Genomic DNA, 17288 nt, shown 5'->3' on the forward strand with positions numbered 1-17288 from the left:
GCATCTGAGGCTGAATTCAAACTTTGGTCCTCCTGACTCCAGGGCTGGTGCTCTAACCACTGTGCCGTCTAGATACCCCACTACAATGTCATCTTAAAAGGACTGCTTAGAGCACTGAGATGAAGTGACTTGCCCAGGGTCACACAGTCAATATTCATCAGAGGGGATTTGAACTTATCTTCCTAGCTGGTTATTGACTCTACCATGTTACCTTTCAACAATGGCCTTTCCAAAATATGGTACCCAGAACTGTATAATTTCAAATGTGGTCTAAACAAGGAGCCTATGTAATAATGACAATGATAGAACACCTTCAGGGATGGAAAGTGCTTTAAACAAACTTACTTGAATCTCACAACACTCTTATTCCAATCTTACAGATGAGGAAACTAAGGCTCAAAGGGGCTGTTACTTAACACTGTACAGCCATTATGTGTTGAGGAAGAATTTGAACCCAGCTCTTCATGCTTCCACCTTCAACATACTATCTACTATGCCCAAATGCCTCTATAGGAAGAAGATCATCACTGTAGTTCTGGACATCTCTTCCTTACTGGAGATTAAGACTACATGAGCTTTATTTATCTGTTGTATCAATATATACATTGTTAGGGAGGCCTTGGTTCCCAACCTACTTCTGCCATTTCCCAAGCTGATCTCCCTGCCAGCCTGAAGTCTTTTGCCTTTCCAATCCATACTCCACAGTTGCCAAACTAATGCTTCAAAAGCACAGATCTGATATTTTCACTCCACTGGAGCGCAAGAAGCTCCATGGTTTCCTGTTGCCTTTCAGATGGATGGATGTAAGAAGCATTCCATTTAAGAGCTAAGGGCTTTCCACTTTAATGTGCTAAGGAACTGGCAACAGAAGGGGAGTGGTGGCCAGGGAGGTATGTTGATCTAACAAATGGCTGGGCCAATGAGAGAGTGATATAACTGCAGGAACAATAGCTAAGTTCCCCTCGTGGCTCTGGAAGTGAGGTAGAGGGAGTGGAAAGATACCTCCAGGCAAACATTTAAACTAGTGTTAAACATACCACGTGTGGCTCACAACATTTTCAAGGGCCACCAGAGACTGAAATCTTCCCCACACACTAACTTTATATTTTCTTTATATGGCATTTGCAAATATGTACTACACACACACACACACACACACACATATATATATATTAAAGGCAGACTGTTATGTCTAGAGTCAACCTCAAAGTTAAAAGCATCAAGTCCTTCTGAAATAAGCTGCTTGAGGCTATCAAGTCATTACACTTTAATATTGAGGTAACTCAGACTATATATAAATTGTAGAGAAGGTGCTGACTTGTTTCTGTAGAAGAAATTTCCTTGGCTGGAAGGTCCAAATGCTAAAGCAATCACAGATCCAATCTCTATCACTATATTTGACATATACTTACATTTACATGTTTCCTTGTTAGAATGTAAACTTCTGGAGGGCATTTCATATTTGTCTGTATCACTAAAGCATCTAGCACAGTACCTAGTACACAGTAGGCATTAAATAAAAAGGATCACAGAATCGGAAATCTAGGTTATTATAAGGCACCTCAGGAACCATGTTTGACTGATTAACTGGTTCAATTGCAAAGACAGAAATAGATGAGAATGGTGAAATTATTTTGCATATATTTCATATCTACTTATACAGACCATTTTATTAAAAAAAAACCACTCTCTGGTATCTGACACAGAGAGGTATAAAATAAAAGCTTATTGATAACCCTGTGACTCTGGGTAACTCACTTAATCTCTCAAGATGCTCTGGAGACACTCTAAGACTTCTCTGCTGTTTTCTAATTAATAGATTGTGATCTACAACCATAGAAATGAATTCACATGTCCTTTTTCATAGGTACTGTTGTATGGATGTTAAGATGGATACATATGGAGTCTGCAGTCTATGAAAATGTCAGTTCTTCAGATGAACTGCTGTTTTCATAGCATCTTGTGGTATACTTGTCAAGCTGATTTTTAAAAATCCTAAATGGAAGACTTTTTATTTATCTCAAAGTTCAACAAGTAAGATTCAGTTTAGAGTTCTAGTCTATCAAGATCTTTTGGGACTTTTGCCATCTAAATATTATTGATCCCTTCCAGTTTTGTATTTATCACTGATAAAAATATCAAACAGCATAGAACAACACTTACATTCCTGGAGCACTCTTACTTCCAAATGAACCTCACACTAGAAATGTCTACTCTTTGAAGCCAGCCATCCAATCAGTTCCAGATTCATCTAACTGCATCATCTAACTAATATCTCTCCAGTTCTATACACAAGAACAGCATGAGAAACTGTGTCAAATGCTTTGTTAAAAATCCTAGTAAACTAATATTTCCAGCATCTCTCTGAAATACCAGTGTCCAAAAAGGAAAGGAAGTTAGTCATATATGAGCTGTCCTTGATGAAGCTATGATGGTACTTAGTGATCACTACTTTTTCTATAGTTTCTTTAGTACTGACATTTCTTTAGTACTATTTTCTAGGAACCCAAGTTAAGCTTGCTTATAGTTTGGCCCACAATTTTTAGATTCTCATCTTCCCTTTTAAAAATCAAAACAACAAATAATCTTTTTCAATGTTGAGGATTTTTTAAGGACCTTTCAGAAATTACCGATAAATTGCTTAACAATCATCTGTCAGTTCTTTCAATACCTGAGACTAGTTCCTCTGAGCCAGATGACAAATTCAACAAGGGCAATTAGATACTCTCTTACTATCCCTCTGATTCTCTTAGGTTATTAACTCTTTATTATCCATTTTCCTACTTTTTTTTTTTTTTTTTTTTTTTTTTGCAGTCCAGATATCATTCTCCTTCATAGACCAGGATGGTAAAAGGCCTTGAATTTCTATGATGAGGATTAATTGAAGGGACTGAGAATGCTTATCCTGTAGAAGAGAAAACTCAGGGCAAGTAACAATTGTTTTCAAGTATTTGAAGAGGTAAGTGGCAAAGAGATTAAACTTGTTCGGTCTTCTGAGGATGAATAGAAACAACAGGTAGAAAAATAAAGAGGCAAATTTAGGCTTATCATCTGGGAAAACTTCCTAACAATTTTGGATATCCATAAGTGAAATAGGCTGCTTTGGAAAGTATCGGGTTCCTCCTCATTGGAGGTCTTCATGCAGAGACTAGATGACCACTTGTTGAGTATTTTGTAGTAGAGAATCCTTTTCAGGTCTAAGTTGGGTTAGATGGCCAACGAGGATTTTTCCAACTCTGAAAGTCTTGATTCAGTGATTCTGCAGAAAAAAACAGAAGCAAAATAAGAGTTGAACAGCTCTGCCTCCTTTCATCTACCATGAGCAATAGTCAAAGGTCTTAATGCCTTCTTTGATCCTCTTTTCCCCAAATTAGCCTTTTAAAAAAATCTTTTTGTTGCCCTCATCTTTCTCCCTAACGTGAACTGATGGTGAATCCTACCATTCCTGACACTCTGCTTACAGAACTTTGCTGATTTTGTATTTCATATCCATTACCTGCCCCTATTTCCATCTTCTGTACATGTCTTATAAAAATCTAAGTTGGTTGCTGACACTTCCCTGTGCATCCACATTAGTCTTTTTAGATAGTTCCTTTTCAGCCTCATTGGAACTGTTTTTGATAACTACAATATACATGTCAAATTATTTATGAACAATTTTATGTTAAATTCTTTAAAAAAATTCTTTAGAAAGGTACAAAACAAAGAACTTTATGAGGTCTCAGAGAGCAAGGTTATTACAAGGGAAATCAGTAAAGATTAAAAAGAAACTTTGAGAGCTGGAAGATTAGGAGGTGACTTTTCAATTTAATTTACAAGGATATAATAAATACATATTAAATACCAGACATATAATATGCTAGGGGTTGGAATATAAAGACCAAACAAACAAACAAAAAAAGGAAAACTCTGCCCTCAGGGAGCTTACATTCTACTGGGGAAACAATATATACACCAATATATACAAAGCAAATGCCTTTTTTTTTTTCCAGGAGAGGGAAAAAGCATTAACAACTTGGGCAGAGAATCAGGAATGCTTTGTTTAGATAATAGTGCTAGAGCCCAATCTTGAGAAGAACTCAGGATTTCAAGCAGCAAAGATGAGAAAAGCGTACTCAAAGTATGGGGGACAACCTATACAAAAGCAAAAAAGGAGGCAAAAGATATTATTTTGTGTTGAAGATTACAAGTAGACTAGTCTGGCTAGAACACTGTGTGATGGAAAACAAAATTAAAATCAGTCTGGAAAGACAAGTTGAACAAGATGACACTTTAAAAACTAAACAGATGAATTTGTATTTTATTCAAGAATAAATTAGGGAGTCAGTGGAGTTTGTCAGTTTTGGGAATGATAAGAGTTAGACCAGTGGTTTAGTATACCAAAATGGCACCTTTTTGGAGGGTAGAGGAGACAGCAAAAATTTGAAGCAGAAGATCAATTATGAAGCCATTGCAATTGTATATGCAAGAGATGAAGGCCTGAATTAGAAAAATGGCTATTGAAAAGGGAAGACATTTATTAACTTATCATCAACTTATTTATTTACTAAATGATTACTTTGTGTTGGGCACCATTCTAAGTGCTTGGGATACAAATTAAGAAACCAAGAGACAGTCATTGCCCTCAAAGAGCTCACAATCTAGAGGGGAAAGACAACACACAAAAGAAAACTGAAAAGGAAGTGCCAGAAGGTACTTGGTGGGGGCATAATGATGATCATCAAATCTAAACCAAGTAGAACAGCAGGTGACAAATGAAGAGATGGTTGGCATTTTGAACCCTCTATAAAAGGAGGTAATGAGAGTAATTTTTGTTCTCCAATCAGGAACAGAAGCAACTAAAGGTACTGATGAAATTTAAGCAAGCTGAAGCAGTCACATTGCGTTCCTTGCAGAAAAGGGTGTTTAGGAAATGGGAAGAAGAAAAGAAGGATGATGATGATGTTGATAGTGAAATAAAAATCAAGCAAGATTTTATGTTCAATCAATAAGACTAAGGATAGATAAGAACACAGTAAGAAAATATCTCCAACAGATTCAAAGGCAGTGGAGTATTCAAGGAATAGATGACAATCCAGTTTGCTGAAATGAAGAATTCATGGTGGGAAAATGATAAGATTAAGATTAGATTGGTGGGGATGCACTTTCTTCTTTTCTTTTTTTGCTGAGGCAATTGGGGTTAAGTGACTTGCCCAGGGTCACACAGTAAGAAATGTTAAGTAGGACAGATTTGAACTCGGGTCCTTCTGACTTCAGGGCTGATGTTCTATCCACTGCACCACCTACCTGCCCCAAGGAAGCTTTTAAGAAGACCTCTATATACTATGCTTGGCTTAGGAATTTGAACTTTACTCAGCCAGAAATAGAGGCCATTAAATTTTTTGAGCAGAAGTGATATGCTTAAGGAAAACTCTTTTGATATTCATGAAGTATGAATTGAAGTGGATTGAGAATAGGGGTGGAAAGATTTGAGGAGAAATTATCACAATAGTCTAAGTAGTGAAGGCAGATAGGTGGCACAATGGATAGAGTTTGGGGCCTGGAGTCAAGATTCATCTTCCTGAGTTCAAATGTGGCTTGACACTAGCTCTGGGCAAATCACTTAATCCTGTTTGTCTCAGTTCCCTCATCTATAAAATGAGTTGGAGAAGGAAATAGCAAACCATTTTAGTATCTCTGCCAAGAAAATTCCAAATGTGTTCATGAAAAGTTGGACATGACTGAAAACAAATGAACAACATAAAAGTAGGCAGTAGGTTTGTTATGATAGTGGAAAATGGGAGGGAGGACAGATTTGAAATGTAGAAGTGAAAGCAAAAGGCCTTCACGATTGGATGTGAAAGGTATAAGAAAGGCAAATATGTCCTGAGTTTTAGATATGGAAAGATTGAGTGAATAGTAGTATAAGGATAAATAATGAAGTTAGACACCATACCCTGAACTAGTAACAAGAGGTTTCTGGCAATAGGTATAGCCAGCAGATTGTCAATCAAGACTTTTACTGAATGGCTAACAGCTGTAAAGCTCTGCAGTAGGTACCTTAAAGCAAAAAACAAAAACAAAAACAAAAAACAAAACAAAACAAAACAAAAAAACCAGGTCCCTTCTCTTAAGGAGTTTATAAAATAGAGAAATAAGAATAGATATACATTAATAAGACACATGAAAATTTGAAAGCAACTTAAAATTTATATGAAAAGTATCAATTGTGTACACTAATTGCTATAAAAATTCAGAACAGAAAGTATTATCAGTTAGATATATCTTGGTCAGGGAAGCTTTCTAAAGGAAGCAAATTTGAGTAGATCTGAAGGAAAAGGTTGATGGAAGATTTGAAGGAAGGAAACAAGCATTTAAAGGGCCTAGTATGCACCAGACACTATGTTAATTACATCACAAATACTATTTCATCTGATCCTCAACAATCATGGAAAATAAGCATTTATTATAATCATCCCTATTACACCGAAGAAACTGAAACCGACATAGGCCCAGATCACACAGCTAAGTATCTCAAGCCAGATTTGAATTAGATCATCTTGATTCCAGGCCAAGCACTCTATCCTCTGCACTACCTAATTCCCTAGGTGGAAATTGTAGAATCTAGAAGTTACTTTTGAGTTTAGTGGAAATTTAGATATATTCTTTTAAAAACCATTCTGCTTTCAGTTTAATGCTGGTATCATTCTTAGTTTTTACAAACATAGAACCTTCCCTTCCTCTTCAAAAACAAAAAGAAACGATGAAAAAGGAATCTTCAAAAAAAAGAAAAATGAAATAACTTCAATTTGGGCAACTGGTTAACTCAGCAGATTGCTTTTATCCAAAATGTGAACCAATTTCCAACTGTTTTTTTTTTTTTTTTTTTTAAAGATAGAAAGGCATGTTAATTGACAAAGATCTCATTAAGTTATATAATACACAATGGATGTGTCATTAATTAAGTTTACTTTTGAGTTACTTATCTGATATGGAAGTTTCTTTTGTGGAAGGATGGATGGTCCTGTTTTTTATTAGTGTATGAAACTATTAGTGAGGAAATGTTTTTTGCCAATACTTCCATTCTGCAACTTTAATAGTCTTAGTTGCCTAGAACATTGAGAAATGAAGTGACTTGTTCAGGATCACAGAGAACTTGAGGATAGAGATATTTTCTAATAAAAGATTTCTTTTGGGAAATAGAGAACTCTACTAACAGAAGCCAGAAGAAAAAACATATTCTGGTTATGATTGCTAATAACTATAGTCAGCAACCAGAGCTCAGGTCTTACTCTAGCACTTAAGACAAGTACTATATTTCCAATAGCATTTTTAAAAGAAAAAACCTTTCCTAATATATGACTTAGGACATCGAAATAGAATTTTACATCTGGTTGGCAATTTAATACCTAGATTTAGGGGAAGTTCATCAAAAGAGTTGGTATGAAAAAATGTTACGTGTTCTGCTGAATCATTTGGGCACAGGCAAAATGGCCTCCATGAGTAAGCCATAAAGTTTCTTTGATAGTTATTAGGAATAGCTTCCAGGGACAGATTACAGCTGTTCCCTACTTGCCTCAAGGAAAAATTCAAGTTAAGCAAGTCATCAGAATTTACTGCCTTACCCCCTGAGTTTAGTTCCATGTAGATGTATAAAAAAGCTAATAACCTTTGGCATAAATTTTGATGAGCAGCTCCATCCTTTGTGATGACTAAATCTCATGCCTATTTCATTTACAATAATTTATCAGAATGAGCAAAAAAGGCTTGGATGAAAATAAAATTTTCTAAGTTTTTGAGTTTCAATATTAGAATTTCTCATTGTTCCTTTCTTTTGTGGAAAGTTTAAGAGAAAGAGAAAAAAATAACTTTTCCAGGGGGAAACAATGTGGAATAGTAGGAAAACAGCTGTTATCTAGCATCAGAGGGATCTAAGTTTGAATTACACCATTAACAGGTATATCTTGGGCAATTTACTTAGCCTATTTGGGCCTCGGTTTCCTCATCTTGAAAATGTTTGGGGTAGACAACTTCTAAGGTCCCTTCCAATTTATAAAACATGTTCTTATAAAAGCACTCTCATATCTCTTGGTTCATTTCAACCTCAAAATAGCTGTGCAAGAGCAAGCATTATCTCCTTTTGATAGGTAAGTAAACTAAGGCACTTAGAGGTTACACAACTTATAGCTGGTCACAAGGTTTTAGTTATAGACTAAGCCTTACTCTGGGTCTCTTTATTCTTAGCTCTGCTCTCCTTCAATTACACTGGTCAGCAACACTGAGAATAGTGAAAACTACAATATACAAGAGACCAAGTGAGGCTCAGCTAGTATACCCAATGAATTCTAAGGCTTTAAAGTCTTCTTCACACAATGATTCCCTACCTTTCTCACATCATAGAGGAGTGAAACTCTAAAGCAAACCTATTTTACATACATTCTTTAGCTTGAAGTCAAGCTTTCTCTCTCTAGACCAAGTTATCTGCAACAAGGACATTTTTGGTTCAAGACTTTCATTATAAGGCTCATAAGGCTGCACTAAAGGACCTGATATTACTATATAACAACTATTCCATAAATTCCTTTAGTTATATAATAAATGTCATGCCATTGCCTTTCCTAATTTTGGTGAGATTAAGAGCCTTGGTTTAAAAAAAAAAAAAAATCTTTGACTTTTATGCATGAAAAACTGACAAAGGGACAATACATCAATTATACAAGCTAAGATTAGGGAGACCAAATCTTAGTTCTGCTATTCCTTACCTAGCTACCTGTGATGTGGTACAAATCACTTAAACTTCTCTGATCCTGTTTCTGCATCTACAATAATGAAAGGATATCAGTTGCTAATAGTTCCTTTTAAATCGAGCCATATCATTTTCATTTAACCCATCAGCTTTCACACACCATTTTTACCTAACTACAGTTTATTTTCCTCTACAGCATCTTTATTTCAACTTTGTACTTCCTATTACGAAACTCACATCAGACAGACAACAAACAGGCCCATAGGACCCAAGGCTCAAGATAATTCACAGTCAACCTTGGCAAATTATGAGAACCGAAATATGTACATATATATATGTATATATACACACACACACACACACACACACACACTCTGAGGTAATGAGGATAAAGAGAAAGGTACGACAAGTTAAGGGGATCATCAAAGACTTCATGTAGAGAAGGTGGTATTTTTTCAATTGAACACTGAAGGTTAGGGATTCTAAAGGATTCTGAAGAGCCAATACATTCCAGGTATGAGAAACAGAGGCCATGTATGAGGAAAACCAAGGTCAATTTGGCTAGATAATACATATGAAAAGTGAGAGTAATTTATAGTCTAGTCTTATGACTAGAAAATTAAGTTGTTATTAGGTTGTGAAGGGCATTCCTTAAATGTGAAACAACCAAATATTTGATCCTAGAAACTATTAGGTGTCTTAAGGAGTTACCTGAGTAGGAGGAATGACATGTCCATAACCATATTTCAGGAAAATCACTTTGACAGCTGTGTGGAAAATAAATCAATGTGGATATCAAGACCAGACAGGGATATCAATTAGGAGACTATTACGATATTCAAGTGAAAGGTGATAAAGATGTAAACTAGGGTGGTGGCTGTGTGAGAGATAATGGCAGATAGAAAAGACAAGATTGAATATGTGGGTTGAAGGCAGTGAGAAATTTCTCACATGACTCAGAAACTAGGTAGACAAGCAGAATGATAGTATTCTCAGCAGAAATAGGAAAATTTAAAAGAGGAGTAGGTTGGGAAGGAGGGGTAAGAAAATACTTGTAGACATGTGGAGTTTGGGATGTCCACAGGACATCTGGTTCAAATTATTCATTAAGACGCTGATGATGCAAGACTAGAGTCTGGGAGAGATTTAAAACTAATTATGTAAGATCACTAAGTATAAAAGTGAAAAGAAGACACAGGAACAAACTTTAGATTACATTCACTGTTAGTGAGCATGAAACTGAAGATAATATAGTGAAGGAAATTGAGGAGTGGCCAGACAAGTGGAAGGGGGAACCAAGAAAGAATGGTAATATGAAAACTAAGAGAGGAAAGAATTGTCAACAGTATTAAATGCTACAAGACCATGTATGCAAACTGCAACTCTACACTTCCTCTTCAAAAAGGATAGCAGCATGAACAAACATTTACAAATAAAATATAAACAAAGCCCCCCAAAGATGTATAAGCTAAGTATCTGCCAAGAAGATGAAATAATTTTAAAACATTAAATATCATTTATGTGATTCCTAAAAATGCATTACTTCCAAATGGGGTATAAGATCTTCTTACTGATTTTCAACTCAATTGTAACTTTTAAAACATTTTTCTATGATGATAACATTCCACAGAAAGTATTTAGGTTTCTGGACTACAAAATTTTTTAAGCTGATAGTGTAGATGAATAAGTATTGCACTACTAGCAAAGCTAACTCTAAATACACAAAATAGGTTATGTTATCTGAAAATTTAAGAACTTTTTCCCACCAAAATATTAGAAATGGTCATGATATAGTATATCCATGATGTAGCTAAATACTTATGAAAAATTAGTAGAAAAGCAATATTGTAGAGAAACTAGCAATAATATTGGAACTAAGTAAAATTGAATCAGAAAAGTTTGTTTAAAAAGACTGATAAGTAAGAGATTTATCAGGCAGATGATTTTTTTAATTTGTAAATTCAAAGGCATTCCCTAAAGCAGAAGTTGGAATTTGCAAAGAAGGGACTCACAGATGATGCAGGTATACATTTCTGAAAAAGATTATCTGAGGTACAAAAAGTGAAAAAGAGAAAAATCAGAGATACACAGGATGTGTCCAATGTTCCCAAATGGGATAGAAAGAGAATCTGGATGAGTCAAAACAGTTTTGCTTGTTGATCATAAGTTAACATAGGAACAGGACAGATTGGATACTAGAAAGAGCAAGCATCACCTGAGTGGAGACAGCCACATTCATTTAAAAGGTGATGTTACAACCCAGAAATTACCTGATTTAATCTTCCAAGTAATTAGTGATAATCTTTCCTAAATAGGAAGTCCTCTACTGACACACTGAATACTATTTGGTTAGATTACTGTGTTCTATTGTTTTCTCTCAGTGAATGAATTCATACAATCCTAACAATGCCACTATTAGAGTTTTTAAAATTTAGTGCAAATATACTTTAAAGTATAATCTTGCACTTATCGACACCCAGTTTAAAGCTGTCCGATAATATTGGACAGTTCTGAGATTAAAAAAAAAAAGAACACAGTAGAGAAAAGTACCAAATATCACTAAAAACTTTTCTTCCCAGAATTAAGACAAAAACCAAGTGTTACAAACAATCCATTTATTGGGTTTTGAACTAGATACACAATTGAAATAATAATTTTGGCACTACTCTATACAGTGATTACGTCTGTGTGCTGACACTTAAGAAATACTGCACTAGGAACACTGCTGTGCTTAAAGTCTGTATTAAGTCACTAACTCAGTAGGTAGGTATCCAAAAACATATTTTTAGTGTTCCTGTAAGGAAGACTGTACAGGTTGTGTGAACGATGAAACACACCAACTTGTGAATTATTTCAACTTAAGAGGTACCTTGCATCTACAAACTTGCCAAAGAACATGGGATGTTAGAATTTAGAAATGCACACAAAAAGTTACATGAGACATACTAATGAATTAAATGAAATTCAAATCAACCCCCTCTCCCCTTTATTCCTCCCTCCCAGCATAACCACCTCTGCTTTTGTAACATGAAAAAGATAATTAAGGAGAATAATTTAAACACACAAATAATGGCATTTCATTGGCTGCAAAAGCCATAATTACTATAGTATAAACATCTAAATGTGAATTTTACAAATTAATTTCACAAGGGTGTTGTGTAAAAGGTTGTAATCTGTACAATGTCTTGCCAGTGCAATACTTCTACAGTTTATACAGTCTTTTACATATATGCAACATATATTAAATAGATCAATTAAATAGCCAATAGTTATCAGCCTTTCAACGATGTTGCAGGCAAAAAATATACAGAACTTCCACAAACTCAGCAGTCTTCCATTTATGCAAAGTACAACAGGGAGGGCCAAACATATTTATAAAGAATACAGGGTAAAAAAGTCAGTTTTTTTGTTTTTTGTTTATTTTTTAATACACACAACTGTATACACACACTCCAATCAATTAAAATGTTGCTCATCACTCCTCCCCACCCCACAACCCCATCCCACCCCCCTTCATCTATTGGCTCTATTCAGCACCAAAAACTCTAACCTATAGGAAGCAGATGGACATGGGCTTCAATTCAGTATCTTGGTCAAGCATTCCACCAGGTCATAGATGAGGTTATAGATACTTCCTCTGTTTTCCCTCTTTTCTAACTATGGCTACCCTGATCCAGGCTGAAGAGGTTACAAGGTTTTCCATAGCCCACAGCTTTAAAGTCAACAAAGATTTAGAAAAAGTTCAAAAGAAGTTGAGATGAGTGAAATGACAGGACCTGTCAGCAAATGGATGTTTTTGATCCCAAGGAGCAATAGTATTTTAAAGGGTTCCCAGATTCTGGTCCTGGATGCCGTGGTCTTAATTAATATTGGACAACTGTTTATTTTCTGAAGGTTTGCAGCTCTTTGAGATGTTGCACAGAGAAAGTGATCTATTGATAAAACAAGGAATGCATCCCAACAAATGAAGATATCAAATGAAAGCTGGGAACCTATGGAACACAGACCAAATGAGACCAAACATGAAAACCACCAAAAGCAATTAGGCTTGACAGGCAGTTTCAGAAACCTGCCAAGAACTCCCACAGCTGGTACCTGAGGAACTGGAATTTTTGATGAAAAGAGCCTGAAGTTAGGGCTACTCATCTGTATTGGGGAAGGAGGAGGGAGAGTTTCAATTAGGCATCAGGATTTCCAAGTCTAAAAGTTTTTATACATGAAATTTCTTTGAGTTTCCTCTATCACTGCAGAAAGGTTTCTGAGGCTTCCCTCATTAATGGAGAACCTGTAACAAATAGTTAAAAATCTAGATTAAACATTTTTATACTTTTGTTGGACTAGAGATGAAAAGGTTGCCTATCACACTAAAATTGTCAACAAGGGCTGTGCCAGTAGTCTAGAAGCCCTATAACAAGACAAATAAGACAATATTTGGCCAATATTCCCACCTACAACAAAAGCTGAAAAGGCGACAGGCACCTGATTTTCTTATATATAAATTTATCTGATTAATAGCCAAGATGAAAAGAAAAATTCCTGAGAATTTCATTTATATTAGCCACAAGAAAGGGTGAAAAAGAGATAAGGCTTGTAAGAATGGTGTGCATTTTCCTCAGTGGGCTGTTTGCAAATGGAATGGATTTGGGTATATATTTCATCATACATTTAAATATAATGCTATTCACACTGTAAACACATCTAAGGTTACAAAAATAAATTAATCTTTTAGCTGCCAATCCTTCAAAGTGATTATCATCCAAGAATATAAGCAAGAACACAAAGAGAAATTTGTTATCTTAATTAAAACAAACAAGATAACTACCTTCTGATATTCTAGAACTTTACTTACTTTTCTATGCATAATAGCATGGGGACACCAGGAGATCAGTAAGCACAAGCAACTGATCATCAGTGAATTGCTGTTTGTGCTCCTGCCAATTGTCATGGTGTGTTCTTCGGAAATTGGATAAAGTCTTCTTTACAGTCATCTAAAGAACAGATCATCCAAAGACTTTTAACTCTTTCTGAACATACATCCGTTTATTAAAGGAGAATTAAATGGGAGGTGGGGAGAGGGGAATCTATCTTCTAAGACAGTAATTGTCAAACTCTTTTGGTCATCTCTGACCAAATCAAAGTTCTTACCCTGCACTTCTTTTTCCTTCTGCTCACAAAAAAGACCTTAAGCAACTCAGAATTATTGGGAAGAATAGTACCGTTTAAAATAAAAACCAATTAGAAATTACATCAACAGTAACAATTCTCAACATACTTCTATCTGGAATGGGGTAAGTGTGTAATCCTACTACTTAGGATAACTTAAAGAGAACAACTTATAGTTGTTCATAGTCCATACTATAATCCAACAACAATCACACTTTATTCTTTAATTACATGTGGAGTATTACCCCACACTAACTATTCTGAACTCAGCAAAAAATGCTAATACTTGAGAATAAAAACTAACATGGCATCAGACACTTTGGGGCTCCCTGTAAGTGGCTGTTTGCTACAATAAAGGCAAGAAAAGGGTTATCAGAAGCAAAAAGTAACAATTTATAGTTTTTTTTAAAAGCTACCATAATAAGATTTGTATTTTTTTTTTTGGGGGGGGGGGTGGTGGTAAAAAGATTGATACAGAATGTGCAATAAAACAAAAAAATTTACCTCAATTGGCTGGGGATCATTCAGGTGTGCACTGAGATTCATCAGGAGCTGTGGCATCCAGGTAGGGACATCATAGGGACTAGATAAAATACATGCACCAATTCCTAGCACTCCAGCATGGCGATTGACCAATTCTAAAAAAGAAGTAATTTCTTTTAAACTATTTTGATTTTTTTTAAAGACAGGAATATTATCACTCAAGTGGATATACAAAGCATGACCAATATAAATCAGAGCTAAAGCTGCTGAAGTAAATGTAGTTAAGATGTCCTTAGTATCCTAAATCACTTTGCTCTGAGTGATGGTACTACTTTTGGAAGTTAATGCTAGAAATACAACTCATATAGCCCCGGTCCAATCAGAAGGAATAGCATTTCTGACCTTCAGGTTCTATTTATAGTAGCAGAGGCCTGGACAATGAAAAATTAAAAATTTAGGTCTCTGCCTTATTCAATTCTACGCAATTATGTAAATAAACTAAGGTGTTTTAGGATTTCTCTTACCTTCGATTTTTCCAAATAAACTAATCAGTCAACTGTATTGTCAGTAAAATTGTGAAAGGCAAGTTGCTTCATTATTCCTTAATAGTTCATCCTATATTTAACAGCATTACATAAGCATTATAACATAACATATTAAATTAAACATAGAGGATGAAAGGGGAAAACGTATTAAGTCAATCAACTTGATAATATAATCTAAAATCTCTTTGAGCTTTCTTTCTTTTTTTAAAATTTTCATTCACATTTTGGTATTAAGAGAATCAGGAAATTTTAGGAACGTGGAAGAACACTTAGAAGTTTAATTCTTGTCTAACTTATACTTGAAGACAATTTCAAACATAACAGACCCAACAAGTAGTCAACCAGTCTCCGTTTTAGTATTTCCAAGGAGTTTCTAACCATAGGCCCCATCACTTGTTGAAAAAGTTAATCCTTGAATACCTCCAATGATAGGTAATATATAAATTTTTCACTGTTATGCATCTACATCCTTCTGATTTTTACATGTTGGTGCTACTTCTATTTTCTGAGGAAAAACAAAATCCCTCTTCTATATGGTAAACCTTCAATTGTCATGTTCTGAAATTTCTTATATGATAAGGATGGTAGCCCTCCTCTACATTGCTCAGGTTAATATTAAATTCAGTTCTGGTTGTCATCACATTTAGTAAGACATCATTATACTCTAGAAGAGGGCAACCAAGACAAAGAACCACCAAGAATTAATGCTGTATGAGTAAAAGAGACAAATGTAATGCATGTTTTCAAGAATCAGAAGGTCTATTTATATAGAAGAGCAATTAGACTTGCTATTTTTGGCTATAGATTGTCAAAGTAGGAAATATGAAAAGAAGTTGAAAAGAAGTTAAAAAGAAGTAAGGTTAAGTTTGATGCAAGAAAAAACTTCCAATAATTTACCTGCAGATGGAATGGTGTCTCCCACTGTGCCAGGATCTCGTTTTCTTTTCTTAGGTAGCTTTGTCTTGCAAAGCTGCTCAAAGTGAATCTGCATAGGGCCATCCATGGTAAGGAAGTTACACTGCAGTAGCCCACTTAGGGTAGTAGCAGCCATTTCTCGAACCTATGAAAAGAGACAGTTATGTGTACCAAAGTAGAACTACCATTTAAACTGTTCAGTAATTTTATGCAGGAAAAAAAAAATCTTTCTTACAAAAATGCAAGCTTGGAGTTTTTTGAGTGGGGGGAGGGGGGAGGGGATTTTATCAGATGAATGGGATATATACAAGTGGTACTAATCATGAAACTAATGTATATATAACATATACATTCTATATCACTTAAATTTTTAAATTGTTTCAGAAATGCTTGAAATTAGTAGAAACATTCATTTTAGTAGTAATTTAAAAATTACAAATTCACAATTTCTATCAATCATTTAATTACAATACACATCAAAGAGAACTAACCATTCTTTTTTCTCATCAACTTCATAGGCTATTAACATTCAGACTTGGTTTACACATTTTTTAATTTAGTCAGTCCCAAGGGTTTGAAGAAGTATAACACTCAAATTTTAGATAAGTAAAACACCTGGAATTTCCAGAAGAGAAATATCTCAATGGTATCATCTCATACTTCATCATAAAAATATTTTTGGCTTCTGCCAAGCATTCACTGCAGCACATTAATGATAAAAGGACTGTAATGTTCTCTGTTGGTTCGGTTTTCTTGGGGTCTCTGGGAGCAGCTTTCGTTTCAGTTCAGTAATCACTACAAGTGTAGCAAGGTGTTAAAGTCCAAATCCTTTATTATCTCCTTGCCTGGGGCCCAGACCAGCTTTCGTGAGGTTCTCCTGAATGTATCTTGGTTTCAGTGGGGGAGGCAGGAGGACCACCACCACGGTCTCTGTCTTCCCTAGTTCTGATTCTGTCCCAGTTTGTCCAAGCTTATATGCTCTCTTATGATAGGTGTGAATCTTTTAGAACTATATTAAGTACTAAGTACCTGTACTGAACTACCATTGTCTTTATCAATTCCACTGACTTAACACTGTTTCAAGTTCAGAGTTTTGACCCATAACAAGGATGCACTAGACATTTGGACATGTCTATGCAAATACAAATTGATAAACTTTCAATAAATGCGATGTTCATAGTTAGTAAAAAACTGTCTAAATAGATGAATATAATGCTCTAATATTCTTTTTAACAGGTTGAATTTAAATCGAATGTATTAACAAATGCTTGAGACTTCCATCTCTCTATTTTCATGTCTAATAGTTATTATTAAAATGTGAACAACTTGATATTAGTTGCTATAAAAAACATAAGCTGAAGCTAAACAAGATTGTAATGGCATTTTTTGAATAATCAAAAGTCTCAAAAAGTAGTAATAACAAATCCCAGAACTGGAGTGAAAGCATTGGACCACAA

The 17288-nt window shown here is 35.1% G+C and overlaps 1 protein-coding gene across 5 annotated transcripts in view; it reads right to left on the bottom strand.

Moving 5' to 3' along the window:
- Positions 1–2717: 2717 nt before the first annotated feature.
- PSME4 (proteasome activator subunit 4) overlaps positions 2718–17288 on the bottom strand; it is a 104389-nt gene continuing 89818 nt past the window's right edge. For 2 of the 5 annotated variants that reach the window (XM_031950471.1, XM_031950469.1), the window contains 4 exons: positions 15814–15976; positions 14393–14526; positions 13575–13713; positions 11324–13010 (listed from right to left, as the gene is read on the bottom strand). In XM_031950471.1, the coding sequence (XP_031806331.1) occupies positions 13579–13713; positions 14393–14526; positions 15814–15976 (432 nt within the window). In that variant the 3' untranslated portion in view covers positions 11324–13010; positions 13575–13578. Of the gene's footprint in view, positions 3260–8741; positions 8799–11323; positions 13011–13574; positions 13714–14392; positions 14527–15813; positions 15977–17288 lie in introns of those variants that run through there. The other 3 variants (XR_004231705.1, XR_004231704.1, XM_031950470.1) reach the window with 3 other exon arrangements.

This window comes from Sarcophilus harrisii, chromosome 2, assembly GCF_902635505.1.
Source record: "Sarcophilus harrisii chromosome 2, mSarHar1.11, whole genome shotgun sequence".
Lineage (NCBI taxonomy): Eukaryota > Metazoa > Chordata > Mammalia > Dasyuromorphia > Dasyuridae > Sarcophilus > Sarcophilus harrisii.